Source organism: Asterias rubens, chromosome 12 (genome assembly GCF_902459465.1).
Source record: "Asterias rubens chromosome 12, eAstRub1.3, whole genome shotgun sequence".
In the NCBI taxonomy this organism is placed as follows: Eukaryota; Metazoa; Echinodermata; class Asteroidea; order Forcipulatida; family Asteriidae; genus Asterias; species Asterias rubens.
In genome coordinates, this window is record NC_047073.1 from 13984454 (window position 1) to 14004088 (window position 19635).

General features: G+C 37.0%; 1 protein-coding gene across 1 annotated transcript in view; it reads left to right on the forward strand.

Moving 5' to 3' along the window:
• The first annotated feature begins 4035 nt into the window (after positions 1-4035).
• Positions 4036-19635, forward strand: part of LOC117297316 (cytosolic carboxypeptidase 6-like) — an 82035-nt gene continuing 66435 nt past the window's right edge. Inside the window, exons 1-4 of the mRNA XM_033780281.1 lie at positions 4036-4048; positions 11029-11151; positions 12296-12420; positions 14590-14684. Of these exons, the coding sequence (XP_033636172.1) occupies positions 11106-11151; positions 12296-12420; positions 14590-14684 (266 nt within the window). The 5' untranslated portion in view covers positions 4036-4048; positions 11029-11105. The remainder of the gene's footprint in view (positions 4049-11028; positions 11152-12295; positions 12421-14589; positions 14685-19635) is intronic.

Below are 19635 nucleotides of genomic sequence, written 5' to 3' on the forward strand. Positions count from 1 at the left end.
TGAAATAATCCTGGCCGGGGGGGGGGGGGGGGGGGGTAATAACAAATGTATGGAATTCGGGCTTTCTTTCTTATTTTGAAATCGGGGCAAGATGGGTGGTTGTGACACTCCACTACCTAGCTTTGCGCATGGTTGTTGTTCGTGGTTGTTACACTACACACGTATGAAGCATTGTGCACGGTTATTTTGTACATGCACACGCTTTCCAGGATATTTTACGTCAAGATTATAAAAACAAAAAGATAAAATAAAGTAGCAAATTGCTTACCAACAAAAAGACCTGTGGTATAATTACACGCCCCCCCCCTTAAAAAAAATGAGGAAAAATATTAACTTAAAATCTGACTTGGTAACGAGCATAGCAGAGCTGTTGATAGTAGAATAAAACATTGTGGGAAACGACTCGCTCTGAAGTAATGTATTTTTTTTCCAGAAAGAGGTAATTTCTCACTAAAATAATAAACAAACTTCTGGCTAGAAGTCTTTTATTCCTATTTGAAAGCACACAAATTCGTCCCACAGGGGTGTTTTTTTCTTTCATAATCTTCTCGCAACTTCGATGACCGATTGAGCCCAAATTTTACAGGCTTATTATTTGATACATATGATGGGATACACCAAGTGAGAAAAATGGTCTTTGACAATTACCAATCGTGTACTTTCCCTTTAAAGGTCTGAAGTTTCGACCCTTGCACTTCTTTTTTTGAAGGCTAACTGTTAAAATTACAACACAATATGTATACAAAAGTGTGTGTTGGGCTGCCATTTTGTTTAGCCTCTGAAAAGGACTCTGCTACTCTAGTCGAAACGCATGCCGTTAACATTTCCTTTGTAAGATCATAAAAAGTTACACTTTAGATTAAAATCAACAAGTTAATATAAAATACAAACAGTATTATTTTAAAATCGTACCACTATGCCTATAGCCTTTAAAAATAAATATTCCAAAAGGTCAGTGTTTTAATAATGTAATTTATTAAAGTTACCCACTCAACTGAAATCCAACCCATATCTACACAAAAAAGGTTTCTCCCAAACGTAAATTATACCAAATTTTTATGAGCTGTGTATTCCAGAATAACACGGGAAACAACATATTATTTCTGACACTCGAAACGTTTTTAGATCGTTTCCTATCACAACCCTATACTTCCCACACCATTCGATACTACGGACACTCCACAATTAATTTGCATTAAAATACAATGATAATAAAACAGAAAAAGATGAGGCACTAATTTGAAATTTGTATTTGTAGATTTGGCTTTTTCAAATTTGTCTTGATTCTCTCTCACAATTACAAGTGTAAATTGAGGCAATTAAAATCTTAACATCAATCGAGCAGAATGGGTAAAATTGAAAGAGAAATTCCGTAAATTCGTTGTTTTACAAAGCTGTTTTTCTTTGCTCAACCCCAATTAAATGCTTATAAAAGGTAGGCCTGTACAATCCTTTACAGTTTACTTTGATAGCTGGCATTCCGTAGCCTATTCATTTCCTTTTATTAAAAAACAGCTCAGGGTTGCATTGCTAACGAAAACACTCACATAAAATCGTAAAAAGTTTACAAAACATGGTAAAGACTATCACCGTATTTTATGTTATTAGGTGGACCGTCAAATCAGTTCGTCCGGCCCGTTCACAGTCACGCTGGCAAGGCATGCAGTGCTACCGTAGAACACCGTCGTCGTGACCGTGTTTCCACGTCAAATACCGTGGGGGAAACCTAGCGCGGTTCCGGTAGATACACGGCCCCTCTGCTCGGTGCGCATAAAAGCCACACCGCTTGGGCCGCACACTTAAAACGTGTATAAAACCTAGTGCCCTAAAACGGATATTTTTTTTTTAACAATGAGGCAAATCAACCAAATGATTCTACATTGGACAAAAAATAGTTTGTTGGTTTTTCTTCAGCCGAGGATTTGCCTAATAATTAAAAACATACATTATTACTCTACTTTCTTTATAAAATGTTTTAAAATGTTATCTGTATTATTAAATTATTTTGATGGCATACAATTAAAGACAGTGGACACTATTGGTAATTGTCAAAGACTAGCCTTCACAGTTGGTGTATCTCAACATATGCGCAAAATAACAAACTGTGAAAATTTGAGCTCAATCGGTCGTCGAAGTTGCGAGATAATAATGAAAGAAAAACACCCTTGTCACACGAAGTTGTGTGCTTTCTGATGCTTGATTTCGAGACCTCAAATTCTAAACATGAGGTCTCGAAATCAAATTAGTGGAAAATTACTTCTTGCTCGAAAACTACATCACTTCAGAGGGAGCTGTTTCTCACAATTTTTTATACTATCAACCTCTCCCCATTACTTGTAATCAAGAAAAGTTTTATGATGATAATTATTTTGAGTAATTACCAATAGTGTCCACTGTCTTTACCTAGGCACATTGAGATGCAGATTGTCCAAATATTGAAATTTTAAAAACAAAACCTATCATATAATATTGTGCTTCATTTAGTGACTAGCCCGTTTCTTTTATTAAGTAAACTTAACTAAATAACGGCAAAGTCGCTCTAAAAAACAATGGCTCATTAAAGATAACTTTGTACTTTCATGGAAATGCATTTTTAAATTTTATTCGTATTATAAAAAACAACTAAATAAAGTAAACAATCAAATTCTCACCTTTTTGCCGAGACTGAGCGCAGACGACAACTTGTCGCAACTTGTAAAGAATTCGGTAGGAATGGAAGGTGAATTGGTACTTTGCCAACAGCTTTGTTATGCAAATAAGGTGTATTGAACAAGGTGATTGGTTGTTTGCTAAACCGCAACAGGTGTGAGACGTTGGCACGCGAATTGAAGTGAAAACAAAAAAAAAACAGTTCCGGACTTCGGGCTTGGATTAGCCTCCATTACCAAAGACAGCAAAGAAAAGAAAAAGAAACCATCCAAAAGTACAACGCTATCACGAATGGGGTCGTATTCAATTTCTTGTTCCCTTTTCACGTGCACATCTAAGCATTTTGTGTAATAGTTCAGAGTTTGTCGACGTATAGTGAACGAGACAATGATAAAGCAAGACAAGTTCTCAAAGAACATAATACCTGACCAAGTAGATACGGACATGGAGTTTCAAATCCCACAGACAATTACAGCTTATAGTATTTAAAACCAAAGTTCAACTGTCTACCCATTTTAAATTATTATGCAATGTATAATTAATTGAGATAGTTATTACGCAAGGTCTAGATTATCTTTACTATGACAAATCTAACTAGGTTGTGGACAATTCCAATTGTTTCCCCCATACACAAAATTTAATGACAAGGTTGGGTTTCCCAGAAATCCTATATAAGCAAACATATTGGTTATATTCAAGAGACTAGTTTCCGTGCTTAGCGGCCGCTGGTTGAATGATTCATATATAAAAAAAGATATTGTACTTTGTAAATGTAAATTTTTTGATAACAATACCAAAGATTAGGGGCCGTCAAATAGGAGATTCTAATTTCATAATTTTGTTTTAAAAGTATAAAAAGAAAAGAAAAAAGTAACAACTGCTTGATACATTTTGCTGAATTGAGTGGGGCACCAGTTGCAACAATTTAAATTTAATGGAATTTTGGCTGGCAACATGTTTCTGATAAGCAATACTTGTCTGTGCTTAGAGAAGGTTTATGTGCTTATTTTATGATATCGGGCATACTGTTTGCCATCAAGCACAAGATGAGTGCTGTTTGGTGAATTACCATCTCTTTCCATTATGAAAAGAAAAAGAAAATGCACAACCATGACAACATGTTTTTTTCTTTTTTTTTCTCAGGTAGATACAACCATTTTTATTTTAATGTAGGCATATGCCATAAGCTCCTTAATAATAAACACGTACACAGCATGTATTAACAAAGCTAACAGCAAGTTGGCGAATATCAACATCGAAGTTGTTTAAATCTCGACGTGCACAGCGCTGTTTATGCACTTTCAAACACAACGGCTGTTGCATGGAAAAAACGGCTACACAAATAACAGCCGTTATTAAAGCGGACTATCCAAGATGGCGGATAAACAACCGGACTCAGGTAAGAATGATTTTCTCAGAAAATAACGATTTTTCTATGCTAAATATTTGACTGATTGTTGAAGTTTTAACAGATCCAAGTTCTTCATAGACTCATGATTACTTCTATTCTAAATATGTGAGAAAAAGAGGTGCATTTTTTAGCGATCGGTGCAGGAAAATGTTTCCGATGTAGCGGTTTTTTAGATCAGCTGATTGATTGACCGGTTTCTCGGCAAAACGTTGTCATTAGCAACAGGTTAGCAACTGCAATGCTGTGAATGAATTATAATGAATAATTGTTTTCATCTTGATCAACTCGATGTCTCCATTTATTATACATTTTGTTGACACATAAATTTACATTTTGTTAGTTAATGTGTCAAAAAATAATGTCAACAAACATATTTTAAAATCACTCAGCTCTCAGTGAAGCCAAGCATGGCATCAACAAGATATGAAATCATAACACAAAGTCAGCAAGTGACTTCTTAATCTTACCTTAGTTAGTTGCGATAATCGTAAACCTCCTCACACTAAATACCGACCACTCACGACCCTACATGACAACTCACGACAACAATCGTTATATATGCACAAGACAAGAGTCAATGCATCCAAATCAAACTGTTGTATTTTTAAAGGATAACTTTCCGTATGGCGCCACCACTTTTTCACTCATTTTTACAAAAAGGGATATATCAATCAGGTAAATTAGATACTATATTATTTTATTTCGAATGAAAAAGTGGTGGCGCCATACGGAAACTTTTCCAAGTACGTTGAAAGACAATAATTTTTAATTTTTTAAATTGTTATTCCCGTTCGTTATGAAATTCGGGGTAAGAAAAGTAAACATTTTGAAAGTGATTTTGATGCATATGTTCAAATTGTTGGCGTGAGGGGTCGTGAGTTGTCGGTATTTAGTGCGACCCTTTAAGTGTTCTAAATTGATTCATGAACACATTGATCAAACCTGTGTTCTTTTTAAGAGTGTGTGTCACAATTTTTGAAAGTGGTAGCAATTTCGCAAATCTGGTCACAATCTCAAGTCTGACAAAAATGGGTTTGCCAATAACCCTCCGGTCTGCAAAACCGCCGGGAGGACGAAGGGTTACGAATACTTACAATAATAATAAATAATAATAATAAATAAAACCAGCTCTTACAAATTATAGTAACTTTAACTGAATAAATAAAGATTCTTTTTGTGTAGGCCTATTATTACCATTTACATTATGTGTGTCTCAGCATGGAGCTATAAACCCGACTTACCGCGAGTGTGATGTAAGACACTTAATCAATACTTAAGCGATACTTAAGCGATATATCGATATTTCGATTGAAACCAAATCGATCCGATATCGAAATCGTTTCCAAACTAGTATCGCGATATTCGATAATATCGTGATATCGCCCAAGCTTAAAACATGGTAGTTATAGTTAAATATATTTTAGGTGATCTACTGATGGTATCAAACATTGTGAGGAGCAACTCCCTCTGAAGAAACACAGTTTTTGAGAAAGAGGAAGTTTTAACTAAAACATTTGAATCTGAGAAAGACTTCAGGCCGGTGAAGCCTTTCTGAGGCATCTGAAAGCACGTACGCATTTTGTGCAACAAGGATGTTTTGTCTTTCAACAAGGATGTTTTGTCTTTCATTATTTCCTGGCAACTTTGATGACCACTTGAAAGAAAATTTTCACAGATTAGGCCTAGTTATTTTATGCATACATGTTGGGATACACCAAATGAAAGTACTGGTCTTTGACAGTTACAAAAAGGTGTCCATTGCCTATATTAAGCAGACCCTGTTTTGTGTCTTTATCACCCGAACCCATGGAAAGTGTTAAACAGCTACTTGAGCAGAATGTTTTGCTATTTTAACTTGTTTATAACGCATTTGTTCACCATTTAAATGTAGTTTTGACATTTGTACACTTCTGAACTTTTTTTTGCACTTGTCAAATAAAAAATAAGGCCCTAACCTCAAGGTTTTGAAAAACTACATCGTAAAAACACTTCTGCTTCCTCAACGCTGCAAAAAAACGGCTACAAATTGGAGCTCCCAACTATGAGTGTAACATGAGTGATTATGCAACAGAGCTTTTCGAGAATCTTTCAGAAAAGCGGTGGATAAGGGTATTCAAATGATTGTTTTTTTACACAATTGAAATCCATTTATAGTCATATGACTCGATTTCCTCATTGATTGAATTTATTTTTAATGAAATTCAGCAAAGTTCACGACTTGACATTTTCGTTCAAGCAGGTCTTTAACACACACCTGATGGTAAAAAAAAAAAAAAAGTGTAAGTAAATGGAATCTGGCAGTACACAGAAATAAGAGACCACATTATTGGTTCTTCTCAGCCCAAATCAATTTTATTCATCGCAATGTCAGTTCTCGGCAAAGTAAACTAGCTGCAAATTGAATTCACAATGACTCCTGGATCAATGTGCGTAGGCATTCCTTAAGGGGCAATTGGGACTAGACATGTACATCAACTTCCAATAGAGGGGGAAAAAGGTAGGGGGGAGGCTAAAAACAAAATCTTCCAGAATCTCAGAGACAGAATTAAAAGGACGGGGTACAAGACTGGTTTCCGAGGAAAATCGCTAGAAAACTGCGTGGTAAGTTTCTCTCCCTCTGCACAAAAGGTAGCATATGGGACTAATGGTCTAAATTAGGGCCAATGTTACCCGAATGCAGAAGAAAGGGGAACAAAGTACAGATATGTCAGGGCAAAAGCTAGCATGGGCAGATGCGCAAATATTGTGTCCTGATGCACGCAAATTGCGGCTGATACACAAACAAAAAAGTAATTTTTTTACTGAAGATCAAAAACCATTTAGAAGCCCCAGTTTGGACAGTAGAAAACATTCTGAGGACCTCATTTTGATTTAGCATGCTCCGGGCAAACTTCCAAAATGTGGATCCAGTAGAATCCCCCATAGTTTAAGAAAACTCAGTGGACACATTTTTATGATTTCCTGTATTAGAAACAGATTCCCACAATTTAATAGATTTGTAGGTTTTCTCTTATCACCGATGAACACGACCCACCTCATAAATCTGACTGGTTAAAATTATAGTGGAAAATTGGTAATGGCACAGCCAGAATCATGGGTGCACATTTGAATTAGTGCAATTTATAAACAACAGTTTGAAACCACTGATGTAGCAGTTATCATAAAGTTAATCAAGAATCGCTGTGTCATTGATGAATAAAGAGTGCTTTTGTTTGGCGGAAGTGTCGTGGCCGAGCACCGAATTCAAACTCTGGTGTTTCTGATCAGCAGAGTGCGGGTTCGAATCCCCAGCTGTGACACTTGTGTCCTTAAGCAAGACACTTAACCTTTGCTTTGTCCTTCGAATGGGACGCTAAGCCCTTGGTCCCATGTGTTATGTAACGCATGAAAAAAAACCCAGCGGAAAGAGAAGGGGTTCGCCCCGGTGTTCCTGGTCCGATCGGCAGCAAATTGCGCCACAGCACCTTGTAAAAGCATTCATGGTGCTATCAGAATTAGGTCTCATAATTCAAACGTAGTCCCACATCTGGCAGGAAATACTGTATGTTACAGCGCCAGGAGCGTTACTGTGTGACGGACATGTGCGCTATATAAGAAGCCACAATTATTATTATTAATTATTAAGTACAAGATCTGGGCCCAAGTTCAAGGCTCTGCTGACCGCCAAATTCTGCGCTAACAATCGCCATTCTCCACTTGACGACAAGTGCCAAATTTCTGCGCTTAGCCGTGTAAGCCTAGAATGCCTAGAAACTTGGAGTATGTAAGCGCACAAGCCAAAACTCCCTGCTAAACTGTGAAATACACTTGACGTAAGCACAGAATTCCCTGCTTCCGGAAGCGCTGATTCTTTGCTTGTGGTAAGCAGAACCATGAAATTGTGCAAAGAGTTACTCAATATTTATTTGTTTATTGTGCCTTTGTAACAAAAAGTGTTTTCATTGAGTTTGGATGTGCACAAAATGCCCTTGTTGCTTGTTTGTCACATACGGACGGATTTTAATCATCCAACAAAAATAGCCTTCAAATTTGTCCTTGGAAACGGGTCTGACATAAAAATGAGTTACCTCTGGACTCACAGTGGTCTTATTAAGTCGCACCTTGTTAGCAGTGCCGCTTCCTCTATGCCAGTAAATAATGTCAATTGTCGCGATGGTGGCTGGTGGAAATGAGAACTGGCGCCGGCGACGATGGGTTTGTGCCAACATCTGCCCGCATGAAGTGTGAATGCCGCCACTAACTTGAGAAATCATTTGTACTGTTAGTTGGTTCATGGTTGGAGACAAGGTGATTGATAAATAAAATCCGAGTAAAAACCACAACGACGGTCCGAGTAATTTGCAGTTTCATTTCTAAGGAATGTTACAACGGCTTTGTGCGTTGAGTGGGAGAAAGTAGTGCCGCTATCAATTTTTTGTCGTTGTGTACTTTTATTGTGATGTTGTCTGTCTGCGGTTGTTTGTAATTACTGAACGATTTCCTTTGACAGCAGAGCAAAATGCATGACCAAAAATCACATCAGTTGCTACAAAAAAACTCAGCGTCTGCTGCTCACTGTTTAGTCTAAATACTTTGTTTTGCTAAACAAAAATTGCTGGACGAACCTGCTCCCTATATAAACATATTTCATAAAAATGTAAAAGCAGAAAACAAACTTCTTGACAAATTTCTTTGCTAGTGAAAATTGAGTGGGGCACCAGTCACAGTTATGTTAACTCATTGTAATTTAGGTTGGAACTCAATTGGTCGCGAGAGAATAATGGAAGAAAAACACCCTTGTCACACAAGTTGTGTGCTTTCAGTCGAGGTCTCGAATTCAACTCAAATATTTTAGTGGTAAATGACTTCTTTCTCATAAACTATGTTACTTCAGAGGGAGACGTTTCTCACAATGTTTTATACTATCAACAGCTCTCCATTGCTCGTTACCAAGGAAGTTTTTATGCTAACAATTATTTTGAGTAATTACCAATATTGTCCGGTGCCTTTAAGGAGTACATGCACACATATCTTGTACACTAAGGGAGAAGGTGTCAGCTAGGTGTGAGCTCACCACACATCAATTTACCATCACCATTTCCTTTCCTTTCTTCAAAGCTGTCCAATCCCATCATCACATCGCACGTCAAAACACCGCGGCTCCCTCCAAAACGAAGCGTAATTACAGCATAGTGCGGGGAAGGGGCGTGTGTGACGCAAATGTACAGTGTTTGGTCTGGCGAGACCAAAATCAAATATCATTGTGTAAATTGTTAGCTGAGATGATGCAGACGGACGATATGGATAGCTTCTATGAGCGTTGACCAATGAGAACACGCTCCGTTGATCAATTCACTTTGCTCACTACGACTTCCTGTGTGCTTTGTCCGTAGCGTTATTACATTGATATAAATCAATCCAGATAGTTAGAGTCTGGCAACAAAACGCAATATCAAGAAAAAAGGAATGCTCAATTCCCAGACAGTGTTGCATTGAAATTGTCAGGTAGCACAGGTTTCTTGATTTTATTTGTGGGGGATTTTGTTCAATTTGGAGATAATCTTGCTTTTCATTACACAGGAAGCCTCGCTTGCGCTCGGTTTATTATTGTCATAATAACAAACGTATGGTTTATTTTGAAGTTGACAACATTCATGCACCGGTCCGTATAAAAAAAAACCCATAAAAGTAGCTCTTGGTTTGTAATTAATTTAAAAACGGTCTTGTTAGTGCAGGGGTTGGATTTCATAGCAGGTGGAGTGTCCAAATATTTTAGTAGGGAGTATTTCAACACTGCTGCTCACCTCTTTTCTTGTTTGCATCGTTCTCACCATATTACACAAGTACTAATGAAATTGTATTGGCTACTAGTTAAGTTTTGTACAATTTATATGATTCTTTTGTTAACTTTCTAAGCTCAAACATGTTAATCTCCTGGGGGCCGGTTCACAAAGAGCTAGCTAAGATTGATCTTAACTGCAAGTCAATTGGAGTTGCTTTGTAAAGTATGGTGTCACAATACAAATCACAATGGTAAAACTGACAAATTGTCTTGCAACGGATTTTATTGCTTTGTGAAATCAAGCCCTGCTTAAATTTATCTGAACTTGTTCACCATTATTCTCCTACTCGGAATGTCGAGCATCTAAAACAGTCATTGCTTTCAACTAAATGAACACTTCATGCCAAATAACAACAGGCCTAATACTTCACGGAAGGCAGTTGCTTCCGTTGTCCACTGGCCATTGCCTTGGTGCCCCCTATATGTTTAAATAAAAATTTACAATTTCCTCTTCCTTAACAAGGAGAAAACGCCTTGGTGTCCTTGTTCTTGAAATGTTCCAATAGAGAGATTTACAATTTCTCATAGAAGTGCCCATTACCGCATTATAAAGAAAATGCCTTGGTGCCCTTGCCCTTGAAAAGTTCAAACAGATAAATTTACAATTTCCTCATAGAGGTGCCCTTTATCATGAAGAAAATACATTGGTGTCCTTGCCCTGATGTATCAGTCTTGTAAGTGTGTATAACATGGGGAAGAGTGGTTCTACAATTGAGAAAAAGCAGTATCCATATAAAAAAACCAAACCAAAAAGTCCTCGTAATAATCACAGGAAAAAAAACCCTCGAATACAGAGATGGTGAAAAAAACACCATTTAGACAACAATGATGACCATATAAAACATTCACAAAAACTCAAACAAAACCTGCTAAAACGAAACCCTGTTTTGCAGCCTCTACATAACATATCCCTTTAAAAAATTCTGCTCAGCAAAAGTAAGCGAGTACCAGTCACAGATTGTACGTGGTGACATGTTATTTTGTCTGGTAACCTTATTCCGGTAAGCATCATTTTGTTGTGCTTAGTCTCTTTTTATGCTTAAAGCTTCTCTATGAAATTGGGCCCTGTTTTCATGGCAAATCCAAGTTAATAACCTAATCTGTGTCCAAATGATGACATGTTTTGTTGTTGTTGACTTGTTTACAGGTAGCGATGACGGCAGTGATGACGCGGTGGTCGGAAACCTCAATAAATTTGCTGTTGTGCCGCCTGGATACACTGGCATGCCAAAGAAGGGACATCTGATATTCGATGCATGTTTTGAATGTGGTAAGGCGCTTCAAGATATACCGGAATTGGTTATAATAATACTCTTAATTTGGCATTTTTTAGTCGCTGGTCTAGTAGAAGCTTAATCTAAGATAAAATATTTTCAAATTGTTTGGAAAGCAAACATGAACCAGTACATTTTGAGTTTCTGTTGGAAGAGACTGATGTTGTGCAATTATCTGAGGTTTTCCGGAAGTGAATTCCAAAGTCTTGGTACTATGTTGGAAAAGGCCCTGTCCCTGTAACTGGCCAGGTGAGTTTGAGGAAAATGAAGCGTGTAGTAGCTTTTGTGTTTGATTGTACAACACTCAGCACAGGCAATAGATTCAGGAGGTTCGAGGGGGAGGGGTAGGCAGTTGAACTTTCATGTAATGAACATTTTGTTTGTCATGTTAATCGTTGGATGTTACTACAGCTTAAAGGGAAGGTATACGATTGGTTATCCCTCTCAAAGTTAGTGCCAATAAAAACTTTTGGTGTGAAGCCTACAGCAGCTTTCGATATTGTAAAGCATTCTGAGAAATACTTCACTTCAAAGTAATGTGGTTATTTTAAAAAGATATTAGATTTTAGGTATTGACCCAATACACCTGATGTCATCATCAGACAATTTTTGAACCGTCATACTGGTGGGCAATGTCACTGTGCGTTATTGAAGTGCGCATTTTAGGCGACGCGACATTTACACGTAAACCTATTGACCACCAAAATGGTGAGCGTGGCACAGTCGCCGCATGTGAATGGGTGCAAGGGGTCAATATATGTACTTTGCTTTCTAACTTCTTTATATTGGTTTGGGGTTGAACGAAGAAAAATTGATTAGAGCAGAATTTGAACCAACAGCCTCCAAATCAACGTGCTGTCGCTCTACCGCTAGAGCTCTCTAGCCGTATGTTGGGGGCCCCCTATTTTGACCGGATCTTCGTTTGGGGGTGCCAGTCAAAAGCCATACAACTGTTAACTGCAGTGTAGCCAGGGATCACACAGGGATCACATGCAAGTTGACAATACAGCCTTGGAAGCTCCAGCCAGGGGATCATCTTTTACTTCAGGTATCCCTCGTGGTTTATAATTTGACTTTCTTTATATTTGGTCGGTAGTGAATTCTGGTTTGTTTTTCCTTTTTTTTCAATTTTCCATACAGGAAATCTTGGTAGGGTAGATTGCATCACAGAGTTTGAGTATGATCTCTTCATCAGACCGGACACCTGCAATCCTCGCTTCAGAGTCTGGTTTAACTTCACCGTTGAGAACGTCAAAGCCGATCAGGTTAGCTTGCAGCCCTCATATCTATAGCTCCCCTTACATCGATTTTCACTTCTTCTTTTTTTTTTAATTTGTTTTTGTAATTCTTTCTTGACACTCAGTCTTTGTTTGATACTTTGCTCTTCTATAGTCTGAATATTTGAATCCATATTGTATGGCGACGTTCCTTGCCCAACTTTTATTCTTATTTTCAAAAGCAATAAAAATCTAATTTTGGTGCAACTATACTCAGAGTTAAAAGCTTTGCACTTGAGAGAAACAAAACTGTACTTCTGCGAAATACAAAAGGATCTCTTAAGTTTAGTTTTCCTAACTAACATATAAGAGAAGGTGTTTATTACTTAATAACAAAACTCGTTTTTATAGTGCTTTATCTCAACAAGTTTAATAATTTTTTCAGGGGATGTTGTATATAAATAATAGTGTTCTTAAAAGATCCGTGTGATTGAATATTTTGAATGTGCATCGCATTCTGCATGGACACACAGAACAATATATCTTACATCTAATGATATGAATTGATGGTGGGTACACTATTAAGTATCAGTTGAGTTTGCATGCCTGCCCACATCTGCAAAGCCGTTAAAATTCACACTCATAACAGCTATTACCAACGCTCCGACCTAGTAATATGTATCCTGAAACTACTCATGCCTAGGGTATAATATTATCCCTCTCTACCTCCTTCCATCTCGTCCTACCATCCTCTTTACTTCTATTGTCTCCAGATGTTCCCCCCCCACATCTTGAGATAAGAGTTCTTTACCTTATTCTTCTCTTTATCCAACTTGAGATGGCTTAATGAATGAAATCCCCTCCCAACACCCCCTTCTCCGAGGCTTCTTATAAACCAATTTAGTCCAGACTTCCGTTTTCCCAAAGTACGCCCGATCCCAGAAAGCTGAGACATGGTTCTGTCAATGAACAGTACATTGGATGTTCCCTAGGGGTGACGTGCTGTAGTAACATGTTATGGAGAGATGGACCAGCTTTGTCTGATCTGTTATCGCTACATGTTTCTAACTTGATACGTGCACATGTGTACATACACAGTGAACTGGGTCATACGTTATTCCTTGGGCACTTACTGAAAACCTCCAATAACCTCTTAGCAAGCTTGCTTACACGGTGTTTCATTTACACTTATCAAACTGTTATGCTTAGCACACTTGCTAGCGGGTTGAACTTCTGAGATTTTTTCTTTTCAAATAGTCATATCAATTCCATCAATTTCATTTATTGTCCATATAATATTAAATTAAAAAGATATAAATGGAACATCTACATATTATTTAGGCTCCAGAACTTGACAGATATTTAAAGCTTTGAAACAGCTTTTTAGCCAAACACCATTATCTGTGAATGGTACTTCCAATCATTTTGGCTTAAAAGTATATTGTTTTCCATTATTTGCTGAGTAGTTCTATGAACTTAGTGTGACCATGAGGCCAATGTTATTGTCAATAAATATTTGTTTACGGTAACACCATGTGTGTATATCTACTTGTCAGGCAGATTATGTTCTTTTGAAAACTTGTCTTGCTTGTGTATTCTGCTACATGTTATTGGAGTAGATTTTTTAGAATTCAGGAGACCTCTCAGTTCTAAAAAGATCTTTCCTGCTTATTAAAGACAATGGACACTGTTGGTAGTTGTCAAAGACCAGTCTTCTCCTTTGGTGTATCTCAACATATGCATAAAATAACAAACCTGTGAAAATTTGAGCTTGATTGGTCGTCGGAGTTGCGAGATAACTGTGAAAGAAAAAAACGCCCTTGTCACACAAAGTTGCGTGCTTTCAGATGCTTGATTTTGAGACCTCAAATTCTAAACTTAAAGTCTCAAAATCAAACTTCTTTCTCGAAAACTACGTCACTTCAGAGGGAGCTGTTTTTCACAATGTTTTATACTATCAACCTCTCCCCATTACTCGTTACCAAGTGAGGTTTTATGCTGATAATTATTTTGAGTAATTACCAATAGTGTCCACTGCCTTTAACTACTACCTGGGCGGAAGGTAGAAAATAGGCTGGGACTACTACTTAGCTTTCTTTAGGGACTCCCGTTACAAACTTCACTACCACAGAGTGAGTTCTTCTAATGCTATTGTCCAACTCAAGTTGACAGCGATGATTTTTCTCTTCATGTTCTTCTTTTTGATGCTATGAACAGAGAGTCATCTTTAATATCGTCAATTTCAGCAAGACAAAGAGTTTATATCGCGAGGGCATGTCACCGTTAGTTAAATCATCTAGTCGACCAAAATGGTAAGGTTTCATTATTATTTTAACCTCTTTGCAAGTGCAACCATATTGTTTGGTAAGCATTTAGGATTTTTTGGCCCATTCATAATAGCCCATGCTAAAGGATTTGGGTAATTTTTGTAACACAATACACAATGTCCACAGATTGACATTAGATTTACTCGGTTAAAAAATAATGATAATAGAAAGCTTACCTTAAAATATTACTTCCTGAATTAAGTAGGATTTGAAACTTTGCATGGTGGAAATACGATATAGAAAGGTTTGCAGGAGCACCATGAAATGACTATCTCTAATGAGTTGGGGTGGTTCTGAAAAGAACCGTTGGTTTCAACCTCGACGTTTCGATCAGTATGCTCAGGGGCCGATTTCACAAAGGTCTCAAATTGATCGTAACTTCAAATCAATCGTAGTTGCTAAGTAAAGTGTGATGTCACAATACAAATCTCTATGGTGATACTGAAAATTTGTCTTGCGATGAATTTTATTGCTTTGTGAAATCGGCCCCTGATCGTCTTCTGGAGAAAGCGAGTTGCTGTATTTTTTTAGTCAAACCATGTCGCGATAATAACTGGTAAATATGTTTAATATGCTAAAATTATTGTTGTGACTTGTTTTACTCATTTCTAAAAAACTACAGCACCTTAGAAAGTAATATTTTAAGGGAAGCTTTCTAACATCATTATCTTCAAAAGTTTAATGTAAATCTGTGGACATTGTGTTTTGTGTTATACAAAAACCCACAAAAATGAGGGTAAACAATAAAAATGGACCCACTCTCAATGCTGTAAATAATATTATCTTGAGATCCCCAAAGCGGATTCCATAGATAGAACTGAGTCTCTTTGTCATTTGCTTTGTAATCCGTTCCAATTTGAAAATCAATACAAACTTCTATTGATGACAATGAGGGGATAAGGAAATGGCTTGGTCTTTAGCAGGCAATAGTGACTGATGTGCATAGCCACTAATGACTTTTATAATGGACTTCAGGGGCTGGTAATGGGCCTCCCATAGTTTCAACTATCTTAACCGGACCACTCGGCTCAAATAGCAGTCAGCATGAACTATTTTTAAAACTGCTGGAAAAACAGGAAATTGTTTTGTTTGTGTAGAAATATGAATGATACAACTTGCACCAAATACTAAAATTGTTTACTACAAGCATTCTAATGAAATTTAAGCTCAATAAAGACAGATTAAGTTGTAACAAATATACTTAAAATAAAAATAGAGAAGGTTGTGGCAATAACCAGTTGAACAAATAAAACATTAATTTTGAAATTAAGTAACCACACTTTTAAAAAAGATACACAGTTACAAAATGAAATTAATTTTTTTATCTTTTTCTTAAACAAATTGGGGGGGGGGGGGACTTATTTCAGTAAAATTTATAGTATTTTTGTCCATAGATTTCTTTCCGATATCAGTTGTTTTTGTAAACATTAGCGTAGCCTCCATTTTAACCATTTAGTGGAGTTGGAAAAAATGGTCACTGTTTTGTGTGAGTCCGGAGAAATTACTAATTAAGGTTTTCAGAAAAAGTTTTAACGAATATGACTTCATTTCAAAGAGCAATATTTCACTGGAAAAAAACTAGTTGTAGGATGAACTTCATAGTCGGTAATCTTTCAGTCTAACATTAAACAGTGGTATTTTTAATCCTCACTCATCCCACACAATATCTGCATACAAGTGTTTTTACCACAGTTCATCCAAAGTGCTTTCGCTTTTTAAATTAGCCAGTACCGAATATTCATTATAAACTCACACACAAAGCAAAGTGGTAATTAATCTTCATTTGTCATACTGAAGTGAAAGAAGTCACATGGTGGCATTAATTAATTCCAGATCATCAAGTGCTAATTGCAGAGATTAATTAATTCTAAACAGCAGTAGGATTCAGACTTAACTCCATCTCCGGCCACTTAGTGCAGTGACTTAATCACCGCTGTTGTATGAGGTGTAAAATAATTAAATCCAGCCCAGTGACCTCATACATTCATTTGTTATCAAACAATGCACCAGTATTGAATTTTCTTAATGCTTTTAAAATGAGTTTAGCATCAGTGATTATTTCTTACAAAAGAACGGCTCAAGCTGAGTAAGAGTTAGGCAGATATTTTATTGATTTGTGGTCCATTGTCATCCGCAACTTTCAGTTGTTGATGGTTCTTTTGTTACCAGTTCGATGATATGGGTGTTGATGGGTTACTGTCTAATGTACACTTGTTTATGCTTGCATTAAAGGAACATGTTGCCTTGGATCGGACGAGTTGGTCTATAAAAAGCGTTTGTAACCGGTTTTTTCAAAATGCATATGGTTGGAAAGATGTTTTAAAAGTAGAATACAATGATCAACACAAATTTGCCCCGAAATGGCGTGTTTTTCCCTTTACTGTGCGAACTAACACGGTCGGCCATTTATGGGAGTCAAAAATTTGACTCCCATAAATGGCCGACCGTGTTAGTCGACGAGGTAAAAGGAAAACCGTGCAATTTCGAGGCATGTTTGTGTGGATCATTGTATTCTACTTTTACAACATCTTTCTACTTATTTGCATTTTATAACAGACGGTTACAAACGCTTTTCAAAGACCAACTCGACCGATCCAAGGCAACGTGTTCCTTTAACTAATAAAAATAATAGACATTTGTGCAAAAGCACCTAATGCAAAAGCCTCTAAGCGCATAGCGAGAACAATGAAAGAAACAATACAAATAAGCAGCTTCAAACAAATGTGTTTTTAAGAGAGACTTTAAACAGTGTAAAGACACTTCTTCTAGACCAGTGCCTTTAAGTGGTATACAAGAAAGTGCGCCTCATAAATGCTGTATTTTTTTTATTGTTACTATGTGTGTAAAACACACAAGGCAGTCTCAACCCAGTTGCATTAAAGGCAGTGGACACTATTGGTAATTGTCAAAGACTAGCCTTCACAGTATAACAAACCTGTGAAAATTTGAGCTCAGTCGGTCATCGAACTTGCGAGATAATAATGAAAGAAAAAAACACCCTTGTCACTCGAAGATGTGTGCGTTTAGATGGTTGATTTCGAGACCTTCTTTCTCGAAAACCATGGCACTTCAGAGGGAGCCGTTTCCCACAATGTTTTATACCATCAACCTCTCCCTATTACTCGTCACCAGGTAAGGTTTTATGCTAATAATTATTTTGAGTAATTACCAATAGTGTCCACTGCCTTTAAGTTACATATTAATTAATAAACCTGTAATTTGTTTTATTGTTAAAAGTCAAGATAATTCAATTGTAACAAAAAAATCAGTTAAAAAAATGAAGTCTCGCCCAACAAAATGTGAAAAAAAGAAAAGGCATTGACCGTCTTATGGCCTTTTGCACTGTTAGCATAATTTGTTAGCTAAATTGCTTGGGCCATGTGAAACAAAACATACCCTCCCTCGTTCCCCCGCTCAATGTTGTTAACCCCAGCTGGAGAGGGGAATGTGCGATGCAAACCAACATTGAACAGGAGTCAGAGCGCTTGTACCCAATGAACTAGAGTGCACAACTTATGCTTGTAAATACCTGGAAAAAATGGACACTGAAATCTCATTAAATTGATCTGTCACTAAAAGCTACAAATTATTCCCCCCTAATTATTCCTTTATTGTTTCCTGAATCAAAATGCAAATTGATCAGTTAGCAGAAACTTGGCATAATTTGCGCAAAGAGCCCTCCTCCCCATAGATTGACTTTAGAATGTAATCTACTGTATATTTAAATACATTTCATTTTCCTCTACTCTGGTGAAATCATCGCCAACGTCGCATCTACCCGATCAGAATCAATTTGCAATGTCCAGTAATGAGGGAATCTTAAATGAGGTAATTCAATGTGTTATTATGCAAGATTTGTAAGGGGGCTGGTAGAGTAAGATTGTGTAACCTTTAGAACACCAGGGCCCAATTTCATTGAGCACAGAGAATAGCTAAGCAGAACAAATTTATGCTTGGTTACTAGCTAATCAACTACCATGTCATTAGTACAATTTGTGACTGGTATCCTGCTTATTTCTGCTTAGCAGAACATTTTTAAGCATTTATTTTTGCTAATAAAGCAGTTGTATGAAATCAGACCCTGTGATTTCATAAAGCCTGTACGCACAACAACTTGCTAAGAACAGAAAAATCTTACTTAGCAAATAGATTATTAGCTAATATACCATAAAATTAACACTGCATCTGGTGCCACACTCATGTTTTGCTTAGCAACTAAATTTGCTAAGCAGTATTTTCTGCTATAAGCAGCTTCATGATATTGGATCCTGGACCAAATATCATGGCACTGCTATTCTCGCTGTTAGTAGTGCTATGAAATTAGGCGCAGGGTCCTATAACACTTTTTGATGACACCTGCTGTATTTGACTGTAAGCACTTTGTTAGACGAGATTACACGGTCTACTGCAAACCCAAACCTTCATCGATCCCCCATCATGCTTAACCTCAAACGTTACAAGAGATTTTGTTTATGTTGTCTTTTGTACAACACCGTTATCTGGACAATCTACATGTAGTAGTGTACACTTGTTGTCTTGAAAATAACAATAATAATAATAATACTAATAATAATAATAATAACAATAAAAGATACTAATACTGAAGGCTTAAAGTGTCTTATGCAGAGCCTCAAAGTCAAATCACTTATATAAATAAATATATGAATGAAATTTAAAGGGCGCGTCTATGAGGAAGATGTAAACTATTATTAGATCATTTCCATTGCCTTTGTTGCCTTTATGAAGCATCGTTCCTTCTTGGATTTAAAAGTAGTCATACAAAGAATAAAAAACACAGGAAAATATGAAAGTACAAAATATCACAACACTTTCAAATGGGGACAAGGCCTCTTGAAACAGACTTTATCTTGGTCAAGGTGTGTTGTGTTGTGTTGTCATTTGGCCTTCGAGAAAGACTCTGCTAGGGTCGAAACAG